We start from the raw sequence: 23,167 nt of genomic DNA on the forward strand, positions 1-23,167 counted from the left end.
ATTCTTCTACATGTAAACATCCAGTTATGCCAGCATCATTTGTTGAAGATGCTTTCTTTTTTTCTATTGTATAACTGCAGTAGGAGGCCACTTGTTTGTTTCCCAGCTGCCCAGCCCCAAAATAATCACACAGAAACCATATTATTTTCAATACTGCTTGATCAATAGCTTAAACAAATTTCTGGCTCACTCATATTTTAAATTAACCCATCTCCATTAATATATGTATCACCACAAGGCTGTGGCTTACCAAGTAAAGTTCTGGTCTGTCTCTGGTAGGGATACATAGTAGAACTGTCTTTGACATTTCCTGCTTCATGGAAAAGTCTGCCAGATATTATGGGACTGTAGGCTGAAGATTGCATGCCCTAACATTACAGAAGAACTTTGGGTGACTTTCCAGGCAGTGAGATGTCTCTATCAAGTCTAGAGCTTACAATGCACTTTCTGTTTACTTAGACTCCTTCTGGAGTCTTTGATGGAGTTAAAAAATAGATAGTTATAATTATAGTTTTCCTTATTTATGATTAAAGATAAAGTAAATATATGTATTATAACTATAATTCTTATAGTTATAATTCTTATAACTATAATTCTTGCTTGATACCTGTTTTGTTATATGTACTTTTACTATTTTAAAGTAAAACCTTACTTTTTATTTAAACAGAAAAGGTGAGGGGATATGGGATTCCTGTCTGTATGGTGTGAATATCATTGGTTAATGATTGGTCTTAGGCTTGTGCAGGGCAGAGTATAAATTGGCAGGAAAAACTAAACTAAATGCTGGGAGAAAGAAGCCAGAGTCAGGGAGAAGCCATGTAGACCCACGGGAGACAGACACTGGAATTTAACCCGGTAAGTCAGATTAATGGAGATGGGTTAATTTAAGATATGAGTTATCCAGAAATACACTTAAGCTATTGGCCAAATAGTATTGCAAATAATATAGTTTCTATGTGGTTATTTCAGGGCTCAGCAGCTGGGAACAAACAAACGGGCTCTTACAACATATAACTTTAGCTTCTTTTCCAAAATCAGATGTTCATAGGTGTGTGGATTAATATCAGCACTTTTGATTCAATTCCATTGGTCCACCTGTCTGTTTCATGCCAATACCAAGCTGTTTTCATTGCTATAGCTTTATAGTAGAGTGTAGTAGGGAGCCATGGGCTGTGTTCCGCCACCTGGCTCCTGGCCTCCTGGCTAGCTTATGCACCGAAATAACAACACACAAACTGTATTCATATAAACACTGCTTGGCCCATTTCTATTAATGTGTGTAGCACCATTAGGTGGTGACTTACCAGGAAGATTCTAGCCTACATCCATCTTGGGTCTGAGCTTCATCTTGTCTGTCCCGGAGAGGAGAGACATGGTGTCTGAGCTCAATTCCTCTTCCTCACAGCATTCTGTTCTGTTTACTCCACCCACCTATGTTCTAACCTATCAGGCCAAGCAGTTTCTTTATTAATTAACCAATGAAAGCAACTGATATATGACACTCCCACATCAGTAGAGCTTGAAGTCATGGCTGGTGACGGCACTAGAAGTTCCTTTCTTATACAGGATTTTTTTGCCTATGATAGATTTTTTTGTTTTTCCAAACAAAGTTGAATATTTTTCTTTTGAAGTCTGAAAAGAATTGTGTTGGGATTTAATGGGGCTTGCATTGAACTTGTAGATGGCTTTTGGTAAGTTTGCCATTTTTTCCTACGTTAAACCTTTCTATCCAAAATCATCTTTCCATTGTATGCTATCGTCTTCAATTTCTTTCCTCAAAGATTTAAAGTTCTTGTCATACAGGTCTTTCACTTGTTTGGTTTGAGTTACCCCAGGATATTTTATGTTGTTTGCTATTGGGAAAGAAGATTTATGCTCTGCAATAGCCAACTCTTACAATATTCTTAGGAGCAAAATGAGAAAGCATTTAGCATTTGGCCTAACCTACAATATTGCTCTTTACCAAGACTTGTAATCATTAACAAGTTTACTTAGTGAGAACACCTTGTCTTTAAAGATTGAGAGCTGTGAAATCTTAATCAACTACTGCTTCACCAACCTGCAGGTTATCTGGGGATGTGGAGGTAGACTTGGAATAAGATTTCTTTCTTAGTTAGGGTTTCCATTGCTGTGTGAAAAGACACCATGACCTCAGCAACTCTTATAAAGGAAACATTTAACTGGGATGGTTTGCTTATAGTTTCAGAGGTGCAGTCCATTATCATCATGACAGACAGCATGGTAGCATGCAGGCAAATGTGCTGTGGGAACTGAGAGTGCTACATTTTGCAAGCATCAGGAGGTCAACTGACTTACACTGAGGGAATTTGAGTTCAAGAGCTCTCAAAGCTTGCTGGACAGTGACATACTTCCTCCAACAAGGCCACACCTCCTAATAGTGCCACTCTGTGGGTATTTTTTTTCAAACAGCCACAACTTGCTAACTTGTTGGAACTGAGAAAGTTTGTGACTTTGCATGAACATTCACATTTTACACTTTTGTAAAATGTGGGTAGTATTAGTTGTCAACCTTAAAGGAATGTGAATATTCAATAACTTAGCAGATCATTCTTTGGTTTTCTTGCTTTGTTTTGGGAAACAGGGTTTCTCTGTATAGCTCTGACTCTTCTGGAACTTGACTTGTAAACCATATTGGCCTTGAACTTGCCTCTACCTCTCATGTGCTGGGACTAATCTGTGCACTACCATGCCTGGCTTAACAGATCATCTAATGGGCTTAATGAGTTAACTACAAAGTGCTCTATGCATGTTGGCTATTTTTTTTTATTTGTTTGGCCTTTGGTTTTTGTTTTTTAAGAAAGGGTTTCTCTGGGTAGCCCTGGACATTCTGAAACTGACTCTGTATACCATGCTGGCCTCTAGATCAGAGATTCCCTTGACTTTGCCACCCAAGTGCTGGAACTAAAGTCATGCACCATCACAGCCCAGCTAATGTTGTAGGTGCACAGCCCCTTGTTCTGTCCCACCCAGATAGCTTACACACAGAATAACCACGTGGAAATTGTATTAATTAAATTACTGCCTGGCCCATTATTTCTAGCCTGTTACTGGCTAACTCTCACATCTTGATTCAACCCATTTCTAATAATCTGTGTAGAACTATGAGGTCATGGCTTATAAGGAAAGATTCAGCATGTCTGACCTGGCAGCTTCATGGCGGCAGCTCTCTGCCTGCCTTCTTTCTCCCAGCATCCAGTTCTGTGTTTTCTGCCTACCTAAGTTTATGCCCTATCAAAAGGCCAAGGCAGATTCTTTATTCAACCAATGAAATCAACACAAATACAGAAGGACCTCCTACACCATTTCCCCTTTTCTGTTTAAACAAAAAGAAAGGCTTTAACTTTAACATAGTAAAATTACATATAATGAAAACAGCTATCAAGCAAGAATGACAGTTACAATATTTATATATACTTTATCTTTTATTATAACTAAGGAAAACTATAACTATCTATTTATTCTTCAACTCCATCAAAGACTCCAGAAGGATATAATATTACCTACATAAACAAGAAATAAGCAACTTCCAAACTCTAGAAATGACAGAGACATCTTGCTGCCTGGACAGTCATCCAAAGTTCCTCTGTACCATTGGGGCATCCATCTTCAGCCTACAGTCCCATAATATCCAGAACACATTTTCATGAAGCAGGAAATTCCAAAGACAGTTTAGTCACTTTTTTCTGTATCCTGCAGAATGTCTAGCAGACTCTTTCATGAAACAGGAACCCCAAAGGACCTTTAGGCAAGTTCAGCAGTCCTCTCTCTCAGTTTTTTATGTCCAGTTTATGTAACAGTTCAGGTAAGAGCAGTTTGACATCAGACATGGAAATACAGAGTTTGGGAGTTTGCCCAGCTGATTTTGGTCCAGTATTTACTTACTATGCTCCCTTTCCTCCCTTTTGTAATGATAATGTATATCCGGTGCCATTATATCTTGGAAGTATGTGATCTGCTTTTTGACTTTGATTTTATAGGGAATTAAATTTAAGAGATTGCTGTGAGTGTCAGAAGAGACTGAACTTTTAAACATTGTTGAGACTGTGAGAGACAAGAGGACTTTTGAAGTTGGACTAAGTACATTTTTGCATTAGGATATGGCTACAAGCCTATGGGGGCCAGGGAGTAGAGTGTGGTGGTTTGGATAAAATTTGCCACAATAGACTCAGAAGAAGTGGTACTATTAGGAGGTATGGCCTTATTGGAGGAATTGTGTCACTGAGGTTGGGCTTTGAGGTTTCAGATGCTAAAGCCAGGTCCATCACTCTTTCTTCCTGCTGCCAGCCAATCAAGATGTAGAACTCATGACTCTGATGAGCACCATAGGTTTTGTTAAGGAGTGTATTAAGTGCATGCTCTGGAAGAAGGAATGGCACAGAGAATCTCTGTGTGCCCATTACCTAGCTATGATTGTTGCCAATGTTCTTTCCAATGTGGCTCCTGCTTTTCCTTATCCCAATTTGTTTCAGTTGACTGACATGTTTTAAATCAAATCCCAGATACTCTATTCATCCTCCTGTAAATGTCCACAGTATGCACATTTAAAGCTATCTTATTTTTTTAAAGATATTTAAACATAATTTTGACATAGCTACCCAGCATTTAAAATAAATTTTAATTGTTAGGATATTCAAATTATGATCAAAATTTCTGCATATTGTGCTAGTCTTTTCTGCTGTATGGTGGCTATAGTTTCTTTCATTGCCTATGATGTTATTCGACAAGGACCTTGGGTCATTTGAAACTTTAACTGACACATTTTTCTCCTTGTGTTAACTTCCTCCTCTTTCTTAGGGAGTCATCACTTTTTGTTTCCTAGATTGTATCTAGAAAATTCAGTTGTAATATAAATATGATTGCAAATGCATAAAATAAAATACATATGGACCATAAAGAAAGAAAGGATGTCAAGATAGAGTAACTCAAAATATTTTAACATGTAAGTAACATATGCTTACTTGCTAGGGATAAGATTTAGTGGAATACAATACCTCTCATGATTTCTAAGTAACAGTGAGCATAACTGTTTTGAAGTATTTGGAACTGCTGTTGTGTGATTCAAATGTGTACAAATTGAATTATGTCAAGATTATAGGGAATTTTCTGAATCATTCTGATATGTTGCTTGAATCCATAATTTAAAGAAATGCTAAATTTTCATTTTAGGACCCTAAAAAGGGTGTATTGTTTCTCCTTCTACATATTCACAAACCCCAAATTCTTCTAGAGTAGATCGGGAGACCTATGCACTTACTATAGCATTGTATCAGGACTTAATGTGCAGATGAGTGACATTTAGTCAAAGAGTGGTAGTGGGCTGTGTTGTCAGTTTACTTTGTCCATGAAAAATTTCCCCAGCAGCCTTTCTTCTAAGAGTTTACACTGGATAGGATAGGATAAATTGGTGGTAGCTATCTAGATAACTTCTTTTTACTAGACATTGAAAACAGTGCTTTTATGATTCTCTCATTCTCCATGACCTCTTTCCTTTATCATTTCATTTTATTTTATGTATATGACTGCTTTGCCTGTCTGTGCACCATGCATGTGCCTGATACAAGCAGAGGCCAGAAGAGGTTGTAAATCCCCTGAAACTGAAGCTGAAGGTGGTGAACTGCCAAGTGAATGCTGGGCATCCAACACATGTCCTCTGGAGCAGCAGGAAGAGATTTTCACTGCTGAACCAGCTTGTCAATCCATTTCTCTGATTTTATTACCTGTGATATAATATTTTCATAAACAAAATTGTGAGCACACCCTTAAGTCTACTTTCGCACTTGCTCCTAGATTCCTTCCTACTTGGAATAACATCACTAGGCATATAACATACAGATGCTGTGTTTAAAGACACTAGATGTTACTCTTCTCATCTAGTTCCTTTTTCTGTTCATTTTTATTCTTTTGTGTAACAGTGTTTTTTGCCTGCATGTATGTCAGTGCACCATATGCATGCAGTACCATGGAGGCCAGAAGAGGATTTCAGATTCCCTGGAACTGGAGTTGTAGACAGTTATTACCTGTCATATGCATGCAGGGAATCGAGAGTGGGTCCTCTGCAAGAGCTGCAATGCTCTTAATGACCAAGTCATGTTTCTAGCCTCTCTATTTCTCTTTTTAATTCTCTGATATACAATAGATATCTTTCAGTGTGTCTATAATTTGAATATATATTTCTTGTCTTTAATAATAATAATAATATAAAAATTATCTAGAACTTTTGTAAAGTTTAATATTATAAAACAAGGTATGAAATATTATTGGCCTTGTTTCTCTGCTATCCCTGTAGGTAACCATTTTATTAGTTTGAGTAAACCTGCCAGTATGTCCCAGAGAAAACAATATAGAAATTGTATATGTGTCCTGGATATGTATCTTCATACTATTCCATTATAGTCACACAGAAGAACTATAAATACTGCTGTGCATATTCTTTTCCCATTTAATAAAATGTGCTTCTGATTACTCCACCTCACATACAACAAACATTGTTCTAGCTTCAAGTTTCTGATAGTGACCCCGTTATTTCAGATACACCATGGTTTTCCAACCAATTTCCTGTTGATTGTCTGTAGACTTCATATGGATAGTAACATTTTATTCATGTGTGTTTGAATGCCCATGCAGTGCCCATGGATGTCAGAAGAGGCCATTGGGTTCCTAGGAGCTCTTGGAGCTGAAATTCTAGACAGCTATGAGGAGGATGACGATCATGTTGGGAACTGAACTCAGGCCATCTGCTAAAGAAAGAAGCCTTTTCAAACATTGAACCATCTTGAAAGTCCCTCCTGCATTATTTTAAGATGGGGCTTCTGTATCTCAGGGTTGCTTTGAATTCGCCAAGTAGCAGAAGATGACCTTGAACTCCAGATCCTCCTGCCTCTACCTTCCAAGTGCTAAAATTAGCATAGTGTACCATCATACTTGGTTTATTGTAGTGCTGGGAGTTGAATCCAGTGATTGCTAAGAAAGCAAGTTCTCTAACAACTGAGCTGCTTATTATTTCAAGAATTGTTTTGCTAATTGCTATGATGTCATGAACAGAAAAAATATAAATTGCATGTTCCAGTTCTGGAACGTATAGCTATCCAGACCCGAATCTTTAGTATCCCCACAGAAAGGAAGGTAGCTTAACACAGCAGGAAAGCCTTCAAAAATAAGGCAAGCAAGCAAGCATCAACCCAGTTTTTCTTGGATCCATTGATATGTTTTGTCAACTGGACTCAAATATGGACATACCTAGGAAGAGGGAGTGTCACTTCGGGAATTGCCTACGTTGGGTTGGTGTGTGGGTATGTCTGTGAGGTCTTTGTCTTGGTTGTTGTTAATAAGTGTAGGCATAGCCTACTGGGCATGGTAGAACCCCTGGACGGATCTGTGCTGCATAAGGAAGATGGGTACTTGCGCAAGCCGGAGGCAGCAAACTAGTAAGTAGTGTTCCTTCATGTCTCTGTTTCATAAATGAACATGTTCTTCCCTAAGTTGCTTTCAGTCAGTTTTTTTTTATCACAGCAACAAAAAGAGAAATAGAACTGATGCTGACTTTCATACCTGTAGTTTGCTGCCTCCTCCCGTTTAAGCAGTAATTTTGAAAGCTACTTACTGCCGTCAGAAGCCAGAGAGCAGATGTGACCATGTGTCCCAACCCTCTAAAACTGGAGTGAGGGAGTGAGAACTGTGGAAGGATGAATCTTTGAGCCCTGGGGGTTGCGTTTTAGCAGGACAAGTAAGGGCAGTGTTTGAACTGGATCCCAGGGAGGAGAATTCAGGGCTAGTAAAGCCGCGACAAACACCGCATCACGTGTGTAACAAAACCTAGAAGGTTGGGAAGTGTTTCTATTCTTAATCTTACTCTTTCGTTGCATTCAGTTGCCTCTTAAAGGTAATAACACTTCTACTGTGAATTAGTAGGGGGCTGGAGAGCTCCCTCCCATGTCTGGAGCACTTGCTCCTCTTGCAGTGGATTCAGGTTCAGTCCTGAGTATACCGTGCAGCTAACAACCCTCTCTAACACCAGTTCCTGATGATCTGGTAGCTTCTTCTGTTCTCCACAGGGGCCTGCAGAGATATCGTGGACATATCTGCACTCAGGCACCCCCTCACACGCACATACAAATAGGAAGAATTGTGGAAATTCATTATATTAAAATTTAATAGCTGTATTATCATTCACCTTACCCTTATTTTACACACTAAAAATGTATAAGCTTCTATTTGTTTACCTTATCCATGGTCACTTAGAAGCCTGCAGCTAGCCTGTAAGTCATTCTTTATACGGACCAGGCGAAAAAGGTGAACTGAAAAAGGTGCTCCTCTTTTTCAGTTCAGTTCCGTGGACAGTAACCTGGAAAGTAGAGCGCAGACTAAATGAAGCCTTGATCACATGGCTTAGTTTTGAGAAATCTGAAAACAGCATTTTGCCATATCCTGCCATCTGGAAGTTTATCTTTCCCTATTATCTTTGACGTCTTCTGTATCTTAAATCTCATCTCTGTTTACCTTCCCAGCATATATACTCAGATGTCTATACCTGAGAACCACAAGTGCTGAACAGATTGTTATTCCTATTCTCCCCCATGGTGTCTTCCTCCAAACCTGTTCCTACGTAAGTCGGCTAAACAAATGCCTTTCTCAACTGTTAATTATGGCAGTAACTTTGACTCAGTAGCCCTGTACCTTGTAAACCTACACTGTCTCTGGTAAAAAGTTGTAGTTTCCAAGAGCAACCACCCTAAAAAGACACTAGAGGGCAGCAGGAGATCACACTTGGACTGATTTTCTGCCTTTGACTAGTCACAACCCAGTCTCAAGTGGCAGAAAAGAATACTATGAACACATCTGACTGCTTCCCATATCTGCCCAAAACATTAGCCACCAGAGAGCTTCTGCGCAGTGCCCTCAGAAGAAAACTGCTTCCTCTCAAGACAAGGCCCTCTTCTAGGTTGTGCTGGTTACTCTAAGCCTGAAGAAGGTGACAACAATTTCTATTTTTATTGAATTATAGGATCACAGGAAGTCACAGTCATGAGCTTCTCTTATTTGGCATTCAGAACACTTGAATGGGGAATTAAAAATCACCAATTCACTAAAGTTTGAGACGTGAAATAACTTGCCTGTGATTTGAAGTTAAGCAGTCAGTCTCAATGGCTGTGGAATTCTGCTCAGTTCTTGACCGACCTACTCAGCAGAAAGAAAGCAAGAAGTTGAAGAGAAATTTCTCATTGCTAAAGCACCAAGTGGCTGTCAAGAGAAGATGTAAAGATTTAAATTTGTTTCAGAACTGAAAAATGATGTGATGGAGGCCAAGAACGGCCAGATTAAATGAATTCTGTAGATGCTTTTGACACCATTGTCCTGACATTCTTCCTTAAGTTCTGTTTCCCATTAATCCCTCAAATAATAATAATAAAAAGAACTATTATCATTGACATTTCAAAGTTAAGAAAATAACACACCAGAGAGGTGAATAACTAATCAAAGTGGCCAGACTGGAAAACAGGAGCTGGAATTCAAATTCAAGCTCTGTTGTGCACTTAGTGAGAAGCTGCCGAGTTAGTTGAGGTCAGGAGGTCATTAGATCAGAAGGTCATTTGTGTATGCGCTTTGTAAACCCACCTTCTTCTTGTATGGGGACTCTGCATTGTTGCCTCTGTTTCCCAAATGAGCACATTCACATAGCACAAAACACAGACATACACTTTATGGGAACCCAGACCATAGTGCTCTACAGTCTCTGTGATGTAAATTTCATCTACATAGCTAGCTAGCTAGCTTTAGCTTGTTGAATAGGAGGCAAGTGTAGATACTGCAAGGTACCCAAATAACATAAAATCTAAAATTGAATTCAATGCTTAATATGATAATTGCCCCAGCGTGGATGCTAGCCTATATTTAATAGTGTTTATCCATGAAGAACCCAGAAGACTGAGGAAGGTTCATGCCATTAAAAGTGTCTAAGAAATAATAGGAGGGTAATTTCATAGCAAATAAAAGATTGGGTTGTTTTACCAACTATGTGACTTTTAAAAGTTTTTCTACCCATGAAAGCATACTAGTTTATGAAAGTGGTGAGGAAGGTTGGGTGTGTTACCTGGGGGTGACATGAACAGGAATGAGACACATGTAAGAAATGGAAGGGACTCAAGCAGGATGAAAACTGGTACCAAAACGTTTTCCAAGAGGGAATATATGTAAGAAAAAAGAGAGTAGAATAGTCTAGCAACAGCTAGACTCTTTACCTATTATATGGCCTTATGCAAGTTACTTGCTTTGTTAGTGGTCATCAGTAAAACACAGTTGAGTCCTGCTGCCTTTAATCTGGTAGGTAAACTGAGGTAGGTTTGGAGTCTAACATAATGTTTTTTTAAAATATTTATTTATTTATTTATTTATTATGTATACAATATTCTGTCTGTGTGTATGCCTGCTGGCCAGAAGAGGGCACCAGACCTCATTACAGATGGTTGTGAGCCACCATATGGTTGCTGGGAATTGAACTCAGTACCTTTGGAAGAGCAGGCAAAGCTCTTAACCGCTGAGCCATCTCTCCAGCCCCTAACATATTGTTATACAATTAGGAGTATTAAAGGAAAGGAAGTCATATGTATACCTGCACTCATTCATTCACTCAGGTATTATCTCCAGACTGTTGCAATGATGCAAACAAATTGTTTTTGTGTCAAAAATACACAATTTCATTAAAATTGGCCATGGTCCTTGTACTTAGGTTAGCATGACAGATAATTATTGAATTAGCACCTTAGCGAAAGTTACAAATGTGGTAAGTACTGTCAGAATTACTGTTTCCATTGACAGTAGAAATGAAAGCAGTCAAATAGAATCTGTAAGAGTGTGTGTTCTCATACTGCTTTTAACTCATTCATTAGAAGAATGTTCCTTGACCTTGGACACAAATCATATACGATTGCATCTGCTCAGCTATCCCTTGTAGAACAGTGACAGTCTGCACTGTCAGCACAGTTCCCAGTGTGGCAGTCCAGGTGAAGGCATCATCTATAACATGACGAGTCAGTCTCCTTGCCCTTCTCCGTGGTAGCATGGACGGGGTATGACTGCTTTTGCTGGAATTCTTGCACTTTGCTCTCTTCTGCCTCCATTACCAAAGCACAGGAAGAGAATGCCAGAGATGGCTATGGGGACTTTGTCTGACTCTGCCCTTTTCAATTCCAATTGATTTTTAAAGTTGTTGCTTTCTCTTGGGTAAATGTCTATGCTATGATGCCCAATGGTAGAGATTTCTCTCAAGACCAGGGCCATTGTTATTTTCATTTTATTTTGCTGGTTAATGCAGATCCCTCTTTTTTTTCCTGGTAGTTCACTTCACGAACACTCGATGTTAGAGACTCTGTGCAGAACTCAAAAGCATCCATGCCATCTTATGCTTTGGTCCATGGAGAAAACAATCACTTCTTGCCCAGCATCCTCTGTATTGGAATCCCCTTGCAGTCCTTTCTGCTCTTCTAACACAGGCCATTAGAGTTTCTTTGAGGATAGACCCTTGACTACTGCTTTTCCCAGTTTCTATCAAGTACCAAATTCTGTAAGTAGCACTAGCAAAGTTGCGGTCAGTAGACAAAATTGTCTGAATGTGCTCCTAGGATCCTGTAGACCCCAAACATGGCAATAACTGTCTCAAAGAAAATATCCTTAGGTCTTCCCTTTACTCACTGGGCTCTGTTCAGTTTTTGTTTTGGTTTCTTTGTTCTAGCAGAGGTTTCCAGAGTTATGGAGCTGGCTTTTAGGTTGTGTGTCATTTTTAAGTTCTGTGTCTATGGGCTTGATGTTGGGAATCTCACTTCTATTATGTCTTGGTGTATCAATAGAAATTTCAATTTTAACATCCTGTTACAACAGCAACAAAACATTTGTAGCAACCACGGTGACAGCGAACAACAGCAGCTCCTATTGACTGAGTGAGTAACTCATGCCAGGCACCTCCTTTAATCCCCACGGGGATGTTTAGTTCTATAGTGTCCTGTGGAAAGGACACCCTGATGACTGCGGGCTGAGTTAGGTTGGTAACTTCACACGGAGCAACAAAGCAGCATAGGGCTCGCTGACGACATTTCAGGTGGGTCTTTTCCCTTTGGTTCAGATTTCTGTACCGTCAAGCTGTACTTCTTCTCCTTCTTCTACCCCAATTATTCTTAGGTTTGGTCTTTTTATTGTGTCCCAGATTTCCTGAATGTTTTGTGATGAGAATTTGTTGGTTTTACTGTTTTCTTTGATCAGTGTGTTTATTTTCTCTATGGTATCTTCAGTGTCTGATATTCTTTCTTCTATCTCTTGTATTCTGTTGGTAGTACTTGTCTCTGTGGGTCTGGCCGTGAATTATACTGTGTTCTGTGTTCCCCCATCAGAACACAATAATTCCTCTTCAGAAGAGATTCCTTTCAGTAAAGCTTGGGAGGCCACTGATGGAAGTACGGCCACTCTTTATGACGTAAACGGTTCACTCTTTTCCCTCCTCCCTTCATGCTTCTAATTTGAGTCCCTGTCATCCCCGTGGAGCCTTCAAATGCTTAAAGTAGGAGCCTATTGCTAAAGCGAAGCTTGTCTGACTAGAAAGGCAGTGCCGTGCACTGTTACAGCCGTGTAGCTCTGGCTCTCCCAGAAGCCCTTAGTCCGCCGCCTTTGTTTGGTTTTCTGGATAAGGGCAATGGTGCCATCACCTCCTGCCGAAAAGCTTTGGCTGCTTTCCCAACACGGAGCTGTCACTTCAGCCGAGGCTTTTTTTTTTTTTTTTTTTTTTGGTGGCAACAAAATAATACCCGGCAGGAATTTGGGAGGAGAAAGAAGAGAGTTCATTTGGCAGGTTCTCAAATGAAGGGGTTGTAGTGTTGAAACCAGACATGATCCTGTTTTGGAAGCATTGTTCAGAGGGACGGGAAATGTGAACAGAGGACAAGTCTCTTCAGAATGTTCTTTATCTTTTTCCTGTTAGAAACAGACAGCCTGTCTCAACTCAACTCTCCCTTACTCTCAAAGCAAGGGCCTACATGTAAACCCAGAGGTCAGAACATGAGAACTCAACCATCTGCCTTATTTGTTGTTTTTTTCCTTTGAAAGATGGATCTTATTTTGTGAGGCAGTCATATCTCCCTAGCAACTTGTCATGCTTCTGATCCCAAACCCTGACTCTTGCGTGTTCATGATGTTCCAAAAGCCTAGCACAGTGGCCTGGGCATACAAGCATGCTTTGTTTGCAACAAACATTTATCAGAAATGCTTTTGAAGCCAGGACTTGTGGTAAGATCTTGTGATCCCAAGTACTTGGAAGTCTAAGGTAGCTGGATAGTAGTTTTCAGGACTTCCTGGATTACGAAGATTTGAGACCAACTTGTGTAACTTGTGAGACCCAAACTCAAAACAAAATTTAACAATAGTACTAGTTCAGTGGTGGAGCGCTTGGTTAGCATGAGGGAGGGGCTTTGGATCAATCCCTAGATCTCAATAAAAGCTGTTTTATAATCCTGACATGATTCACGAACTGTGTAAGGTAGATCGGGATCTGTACATCAGCAAAACCAACGCAGCCTTTCCTTTAATACACTTTACATTGTTGAAACAGGATACAGAAATCAGGGTGCAATGTGAATCTGTAATAAGAAATCGTATACATTAATGACATAGAGTAATTTTTTCCCTGAATGATTAATATTTGCATAAAGATTTGGGTCATGAATAAAAGTCAGCCAGGAGAAATCAAGGACACAGGATGAGACAGAAGCATTTTGTAGGAGAGGAGCACGTGCTAGTACTAACAGAAAGAGGCAGGCTGTATGCAATGTTAGAGGTCAATGCAGCTGAGAAAAGGAGAATGAGGTGGAACAGACGCCGAGACAACGCTGAGACTGGGAACAGTGGATTGTCTAGATCCCACACTGTAAGCCTAAGAGCAGGAAAGTGTTACAGAGGGTTTAAAGCAGGAGAGCTACATGGGTTGCCTTTAGGGAAGATGACTTTAGCCACAGGGTAGGGCTGGATCAGGAATTTATCTTTCACAACTTAATGGCTAATGGTCTTTCCTGCTGGAACACTCATTTAGGTCATAGCTTAGGCATGGCACAACCTTTGAGAAAAGAATTATTGTTAATAACTATGGATGGGACCTAAAAGTGAGTCTCTTTTCCTATTTTGTTTTTCACTTTCTTGCCTGTTAAAAAATAATATCGACCAAATGTCTGCCAAGTACCCTCCTTTTACAAAGTCAGCCCTTTGGGTCATCTGTTAATTCTACACCGCTGCTGTGTTGCTGTTTTTAGGCTGATTTGTTACCTTTCAACCCCACTTACAGAGGATGATGAATGGAAAAAGCTAAAGATTTATTGATCAAAGCACAGCACCAAAGACTATTGATTATTTGATTAGTAAATGGATAGTTACATCGTTAACAAGATGCCTAGGGAGGCTTACTTGATGAGGGATTAAAAAAACCCTGAGCAATGAGTAATATTTCTTGCTAAATAAATTATGTGCATGTGGCAAAGGGCCATTGGGGTGATGTCATCTATATTTTAACACTCAAGCTATTTAGCCAAGAGTGGTAGAACATGAAAACTAGTCCCAGGATTAGAGAATCAGAGGAGGAGGAACATGAGTTCAAAGCCAGCCTGAGAAACAGAGACCTTCTGCATTAAAAGGAAACAAGCAAGCAAATAAACTTACGTGGAATACTGATAGCCCAGTGCTTTACCCTCCAGTTTGTAAGAACTAGACAAATAAATAGGAGAGAAGAGTAATTCATATGATTAATTGGCTACCAATACATTGCTTGGTCTTAGAAAGTAATTTTCCTTTATGAGATACCTATCCTGGTTTATAATAGGAGGATTATATCTATAAGAATTTCTAATGAGTCTCTTTTAAGTACCTTGTTGTGTCATAATTTGCTTTGGAAGCAAAGATATCTCACTATGTTTTCATGCTTTGGAGGGTCGTGGTCCAAATGTATTGATTGTTTGTTTCTACTGTTTTTCATTATTACCTAATCCTTCATACTTTCATATTTACTAGAGGTAAGTCTCATGGCTCTGGAACTCAGTGCCCTACTCTGTATGCAAGAGATATACACAGGAGTTGCTGAAGATTTCCTGTAAAGAGGCATATAGTACGTTTTATCCTTTGTGATACATAGAGTCCCTAGGATAACTGATCAATTCTGTCTCTATGGTCATATATAATACATAAATGAACGAGTATATCTAATTTCTCACAAAGTTTTATTTACAAAAGCAGAAAGTGGAATGATTATGCCTCACACACCATACTTTTTCCCCTCAACTTGTAATACTCTTACTGTTTGAATTTTGTTTGAATTTCTTCTTGATCATCTATCCAAATGGTTGTTCCCTTCCATGCTCCTTTTGTGTCCTGTCTGGATCTAAAACTCTCTCAGTCTCCCAGCTGCTGGGATGCCTTTTTCACAGGCTAGTTTTGTTTTTCTTAGTAACTACCCTTATTTAAATCCTCTGAAGCAGTGGTTAGCTGGAATTCTCCTTGTCTTCCTCCCCCAGAGCCTTTGATCTGAGAAGCTCATATGCATTTGCTGACAGCCAGACAGAAAAGGTGGAGCCCAGACCCCAGACAGAAAGAGTAATGAATGGAGGCCGAGTTTATTTGTATTTCTACTCAGCAAGCTCATTTCCAGATCAGCTGCGTGTCACTGCAAGCCAGAGCAGGAGCAGGAGAAACCTCTTACTTTCCCTTCTGACCTCAGTGTTTAGTGCCCACGTGGCCACTGAGGTAGGGATTTACCTTTATTTCCCCAGATTTGGTAAATGGTAAATGCTGTCATCTGGAGGACCATGCTCTGTTTCTTAATGTAGGCTTCCTCTGTGTTAGCATTCAGATTGTGCCTTGCACATTTTGAAGTCACATCCACATACTGTCACCCTCTGGGTCATACTCATTGCTGGGTATCTTGGAGCTTTTGGTACAGCACCAAGCCTCTATTTCTGTATAAAATCTTATATTAAAAACCAGTTTACTAAATAAATAAAAGTAGAACTACAGTATTTGAAGCTGAGAAATGGGTAGGTATTAGCTCCTATCTATTTAATTAACTCTTGTCCTGTGGAAACAGTTTGTTGAGACACTCTCTAGGATTTTATTGTCTATCTTGTCTGTCTATATGTATGCCTCTCTGTCTGTCTGTTTATTTTTAAGGTGTATTAGTGTTGGTCTTCAAGTATGTGTGTAGCATACATGTACCTGGTATTCAGGCTGGAAGAGAGCTTGGGATCCCCTGAAATTGGAGTCACAGATGGTTATGAGCTGCTGTGTGGGTGCTAGGAACTGAATCTGGGTCCACCTACAGGAGAAGCAAGTGCTCTGTACTGCTGACCCATCTCTACAGCCACAATTATTTTTATCGGATGCAGCGTGTTTGTATGTGTATGACATGTGTGGAGGGAGGAGGTCAACATTGTGGAGTTAATTTTTGCCTTCCACCAGTGTGTGGATTCCAGGACTGGAACTCAGGATGTCAAGTTTGTGCTGCAAAGGCTAATACATACTGAGACATCTTGCTGTCCTGCTTCTTATGATTTTAAGAATTCTTCAAAATTTCTGAACTGGATCGTGAGTGTATTTTCCTTCACTCATAGTTTCCCAAGCGCCATCTGTTAATATCAAGCATATCCCCAGAATTACCTTAGCATCATGATAGATACCAAAGTAGACAGGTGACAAGGGCTCACGTCATTAAATGTTAATAATATGGTTTAAGAAGTGAGAGAAAATGAAAGAAAGAGACATATTTATTCAGAGTTGGGACTATAAAGAAACGATTATTACATAGATTCAGTCAGAGCATTACTGGATATAAAAGATGTGCAGAGGGCTGGAGAGATGATGGCTCAGTGGTTAAGAGCATTGTCTGCTCTTCCAAGGGTCGTGGGTTCATTTCCCAGCAACCACATGGTGGCTTACAGCCATCTGTAATGAGGTCTGGTGCCCTCTTCTGGCCTGCATACACACAGACAGAATATTGTATACATCTTAAATAAATAAACAAATAATTAAAAAAAAAAGATGTGCAGAGCAGAAGAGAAAGTCAGAACACCATGAGCAAAGACACAGAGATAGGAACTACTAAGACCACAATAGGAAGCACAGTGAGCCCAGACTATATCCAGGGAGCTCCTGACAAAATGGGCCTAATAGGAAGTTTCCCAATGGAACAGACCAGAAGAGGAAATCATGTCCATTCCAGATAATTCCATTTATACCACTTGCCACTTATAACTGATTTCAATGGTTTATTAACCCCATTTCAAACACCTAGTAATCCAAATACTTGAACATTAAAAGATTTCCCCCCTTAAAGCTGCAGAAGTTTTAGCAAGCATAACTGTCATTTAAACCAAAATTGGCTTGACCTGATGCTCATGCTTCCCTCATTATATTGTTTTATGGAAAATATAAAACCGGAGTACTAACTTAAAAGAAGGGTATAATTTGTGTAAGCTGATGATAGACAGAAGAGAATTTCGGGTTGGGAAAAATATCTGAGTATTTACATCTTGCTTGTAGAATCATTTCATGCAACCTACAAATTTAACATGTGGAAAGTAAGGGCTACACAAAGCAACAGTTTGTCTAGTATAAATAGCAGAGCAAGACATCATGATGTTTTCTTAACCATTAGGCCAGTCGTCTTTCCAAAGCATCATGAACAAATCACTTTATTATCTTTGTTATTTTCTGACAAGTACCAGCCCCTCAATAAATGCTTTCTGTGGGACCAGAACTTTAGTCATTTAGAGAATATTGGATTGACCTATGCTACTACTTATTTTTTATAACCCTCTAGAGACCACGGAGTTGGGCAGCAAGAAGGAACTGAAATCCATGCCCTTCATTACCTACCTCTCCGGTCTACTGACAGCCCAGATGCTATCAGATGACCAGCTCATCTCAGGTGTGGAGATTCGATGTGAGGAGAAGGGCCGATGTCCGTCTACCTGTCACCTTTGCCGCCGGCCAGGCAAAGAGCAGCTGAGCCCCACACCAGTGCTTCTGGAGATTAACCGTGTGGTACCACTTTACACCCTCATCCAAGACAATGGCACAAAGGAGGTGAGCGTCTGTGGCCCAGGTGCCAAGTGAAACCTGGCCTACACTCGAAGCTCCTGTCCTTACGGATGCTTTGCCAATGAGGACTGTCCTCAGTGACAATAGCAACATGGTGATTCCTGCCACCTATTTTCATCATTTTATCCCAAATAGGAGGTACCTATACAAAACCTTCATAGTTCCAGTAACTATATAGTTTCATGACACTAGCTGCAATAACTGATAAATCCCCAAATCTCAGTTTCCCAAAACAGTAGATATTACTTTATTTGTGTGGAATCTCAAATTAATGATTTTGATTAATAGGCAGCTTTCCTCTGAGAGGTGGTTCAACACCATAGCCTGGTATACTTTTGTACCATTAACCTGGCATTGCAATGGTCACTGTTGAAGAATATAGAATTTGGGGGGGGTGGTTATATGTCAAAGTTTTCAATGAGCCAGGCTTTGAAGACAGCAAATGTCAATTCCAGTCCCTTGAATTATAGCAGCTCAGTCATTGTCTATAACAGAGACAGAGAAACATATTTGAACTGAGGAACCTACAGGAAGAATGCATGGGTTTGGTAAAAACCTAACAATGCTTGTCTCATTACTCTCAAGCCTATGCTATACTTAAAAATACTGATCCATTTGAAATCCCTGTTGTTTGGCCATTTTTGGTTACATAATAGCAATTCTATATGATTGATCCTACAGAGAAAACCTCATGGATGTGGTGTTTTTCTCAGATTTGTTCCCTTGTAGAACTTACATGCTTAACCATGAAATGACACTATCTCCATACCATGTACTTCTTAACTACAACATATCAGTACTAGGAAGGGGCCATATGGAAGCTTACAGACAATTTTATTGGGGTTTTGAACTCCAGAGCTGGCACGGTGTCTATGTCAGAAGGTACCCAGAAGAGGATAATTGAAAAAAAAAATGGGGAAAAGAACACACCATTTGGTTGACCACTTTGGAGGTCATCTTCATAATGGCAACTGTATGGTGAGGAAGAGAGATTTAGAGAAAGAGCAATGACCAAAGCATTGGGGAAAGCGTGGTAAAAAAGAAAAGAAAAGAAAATAATAGCCAAGGGGAAGACATACTTTTGGAATAATTCAGAAGAACAGGAAGAATTACAAAGTGTAGTGTCCATGGCTCTGTAAGCTACTGTGCTTGGGGAGGGTATTTGAGGAGTAAAACTCATCATCTCATGAAAGGGATGGTTCTTCTGCCTAGCTCTCTAGTACTGCATTTCTATAGAAAATCTCACCTTCCTAAGGGATGGTCCCCGGGCCACATGGTTGACTAACCCATCTGGAATGTTAATTCATGAATTGAACATGTTTTTCAATACATCATTTCAGGAATTTATGGAACCACAGTCCCACAAATCAGGACTATGAAAATATTGTATGTCAATGAGGAAGATGAAGTAGATAAGGCACAGACTAGTTAGTGCCCATTCTTCTCTCTTTGGCAACTCCTAAGAAGCCCCAGGGCACTGAAGATGTCAATTTGGTAGACCAACAACTGAGCTCCAAAGAACTCCATGGTGTACATGCCTCTTTCACAGTATAGTACCACGCTAATGGGGAGAAAGTGGCACAGGTGCTTATAGGGCTTTTTGGAGGGAAAAAGAGATGCAAGTCAGAATGTGAGTAGACCAGCAGGCAGATGACCTAAAAAAGCACAAGGTCTCCCCAGATTTAGAAAGCATTTCCCATGGTTAAGGCCAAGAGATAAAGGGAGATCCAGGTGAGTCCAAGGGGGTCGAAATAGGTGTGTTCATTTGGAATGATGTAAGGTGGAATTTGTGAACTAATTTTAGAGCAACGAGGTATTAGTAATGTATGGTTAGCAGGAAGTTGGAAAGATTAAATTTGTGTTGCAGATTGATCTCTGTGTAAACAACCCGTATTACTACAAATGATAGAGCTGTCATGTAATGTAATAAAGTAGACATTAAGGAGCCCCAAATTAATGCACTACAGGGAAGTTTGTCAATGTGATATGAATGAACAGTGCGTGAAGTAAAGAAAATATGTTCCAAAGAAAGATTTTTATATAGCAAATACCCTTTCTCATTTTATAAGTTAAAGCACGCATACACTTCTTCAGTTCAAATGTATTTCCTTTTATGACTAAATGCAGCATGGTGTAACTATGTACAAAAGCAAACAAACAAAGAAATAGTAAATATAGGCATGATGGAAGTTATGGAATGGTATGAGAAAACAAATGCTATATATTTTTAGTAAAGTTTATAACTTCTTTTGCTGGTAGATTTGTTGGAGTGTATTATGACATTAAAACTGACTTGGATATTTTATAACTGAATAAGCAAATGCATATGTAATGAAATTGTAATGAATTTATAACAAAGCATAATATATCATGGGTAGTCTATTTCTGTGGGTAAATTGAAGATCATCAAACTAACTGTGGTTATACGAATGAGTTGTCCCCGAAAAGTCTTAGGCATTTGAGTGCTTGGTTCTCAGTTAATAGTTGTCTGGGAGAGGATTAGGATCTGTGGCCTTGCTGGAGGAAGTATGTCAGAGGAGAGGGGACAGGCTTTGAGGTTTTAAATGACGTGGGCTATTACAAGAATGCTTCTTTCACTTTCTGTTCTTAGTTCTGGCTGCTGCCATGCCTTTGCTATGATAGCATGGACTCTAACCCTCTGAAGCCATAAGTCCAATTAAATGTTTTCTTTTAAAGTTGTCTTAGTCATGGTGTATTGTTGCAGCAACAGAAAAGCAACCAATACATTACCAAAGACCAACCATCAAACCGTACAGGTATTTTTATACACCTATGCCTCCAGATAATCGATAGAAGTCTGGTTACTGATTAAGAAACTATAAAACTGAAACCCGGGCTGCCTGTGAAGAAGCTCTTGCAGTTTCTGATAAGCAACACAGGTGATCTAATGGGTGTTGTGCCTCTCTGAGATTTCATGAGTAAGACTGTGTATATCTCATTTCCTGCTGTGTGAATCCCGCAGCGGATGCCTCTGTAGGTCAAACACTGTTCATCTCTAGTGTGGTAAAGCTAAGCTGTGGCGTCCTTGCAGCATGTTCTTAGATAAGTGTGGAGTTGGGATGTTTTGGGCTCTTTTCTTTTTGGCTCAATCAAGGATCCTTTGTGTCTGGATTTTTTTGCCAGCTTTGCTTAGCATTGTTGAAATACTCAATGTTTTTGGAAGCATTTCTAAATTTCTAAAGTAAAGTGTTTCTAAAATCAATTCATGGTCCACCAGAGAATGTTAAGTTTGGGAAAGTGGTCGCTAGATGTCACTGTAAGAGAGCTGAGAAGCTGCAAGGTCTAGCCATTCACTCACTAGTTCAGTAAATATTTTTCAAAACACCCTTTATTCCCAGTATTGTGAAAAAGGAGTAGTAGAATAAATAGCTGTGGTCTTCACATCCCTGATTCTGGGAATCTACTCTAGCTCCATGTGTGTATAACCTGTAAGGACTGTGACACTGAAGAGCACCCCTATTTTCCTAGATGGTCTTTAACTCCATGGAATCTACAGATCTGTGGAGAAGACAGATATTCATGAAGCAGTCACACACAATGAAGCCGGAATGTACAAAGTCTCAGCTTGTGGGTTGAAAATGCATGCCAAGGAACTTGGTAGGACCTGAGAAGGCTTCTCTGAGGAAGTAACATCTATACAAAGTCCCAGCAAGTGGCTGTATTAAGCGGGTGTGGGGAACAGGGCTTGCTGGACATAGGTCACAGGGGCACTCCAGATGAGAGAGCCAGTTTGCGTGCCCCTCCCTGAATCAAATGGCAGGCTTTTCTAAAGTGTCATGGCACCCCAAGCACTGAGATATTTTCAAGTGATTCAGACTGTAGTCAGAATATGTGGAATTACCTACTGCCATTCTGTAAATGATCCTGACAGGGCAACATGGCCACCCAAGAAGGCTGGGGGAGGGCGGTACTCACTCCCATTTTGTCCATTTGTTTTCCACTTCCAACTTAATCTTCTATCGCCCCCTCTTCTGTGGCTTCTCCCTCTCTTCGCCATCTCTCTTGCAGAGGAGCGGCTGTATAGATAAAACATTAAAAGGTCTAGATTAGGGGCTAGAGAGATGGCTCAGTGGTTAAGAGCACCGGCCGCTCTTCCAGAGGTCCTGAGTTCAATTCCCAGCAACCACATGGTGGCTCACAACCATCTGTAATGAGATCTGGTGCCCTCTTCTGGCATGCAGGCATACATGGAGGCAGAATGTTGTATACATAATAAATAAATACATCTTAAAAAAAAGGTCTAGATTACAAGAGGGGCCTCATGTGTGCCCACCTCACCTTCTTTCCTCCGAAGTAGGCACTGTAAGATCACAGCTCACAGATGTCTACACTGAAGTTCACGAATAACACTCAGCATTACAGTCACTGGGGTGGAGGCAGGATTTCAAGCCAAGCAAGAATAGGACAGAGCCTACGCTATCTGCTTCTATGGAGACAAAGTTTCTTGTGAGAAACTCAGAACAACATGATTTTTATCTCATTCAATTTGTTCTATTTTTCTGGTGGGAAAAGAAAAAACCCCACAGGGCAAAGAACTTTGCCAGGACCTTGCTGTGATTCAGAACTGTCCTCCTACTCTAGTCTTGGCATTCTAGTATTTTATCTACGAGATTCAGAACAATATGACCATTTCTTGTGCTCCCTTTGGTACCTCCTCTTCTAGATAATACTTGATGATTTTGTTGATGCCCAAACTAAATGTTGTGTTCAAGTCAGATTCACAATTTCTATGAGATCCCATTAGTTGACTAAATCACAAGTAGATTGTGACTTAACTGACTTTTGTGGGAGTGTCCTGGACTCTCTGATCCTGAATGACAGCAGGAATAAGATCTGGATGTTTGGGGGCAACTGTTGGATACTACCTTTTCTGGTGGTTGGGGTGTCTTAGGGTCAGTTCCAGTGAACATTGGAGGAAAGGATGACACCTTTTGCTTTAGCTAGAAACTAACCTCTTTTTTGTCTTTTCCTTCCTTCCTTCCTTCCTTCCTTCCTTCCTTCCTTCCTTCCT

The 23,167-nt window shown here is 39.9% G+C and overlaps 1 protein-coding gene across 1 annotated transcript in view; it reads left to right on the forward strand.

Moving 5' to 3' along the window:
* Astn2 (astrotactin 2) overlaps positions 1-23,167 on the forward strand; it is a 671,847-nt gene that overhangs the window by 450,601 nt on the left and 198,079 nt on the right. Inside the window, exon 15 of the mRNA XM_050121817.1 lies at positions 17,855-18,120. Coding sequence (XP_049977774.1) covers positions 17,855-18,120 — 266 coding nt within the window. The remainder of the gene's footprint in view (positions 1-17,854; positions 18,121-23,167) is intronic.

The sequence above is a fragment of the Alexandromys fortis genome, unplaced genomic scaffold (assembly GCF_014885135.2).
Source record: "Alexandromys fortis isolate MF-2015 unplaced genomic scaffold, M_Fortis_MF-2015_v1.1 scaffold_183, whole genome shotgun sequence".
Lineage (NCBI taxonomy): Eukaryota > Metazoa > Chordata > Mammalia > Rodentia > Cricetidae > Alexandromys > Alexandromys fortis.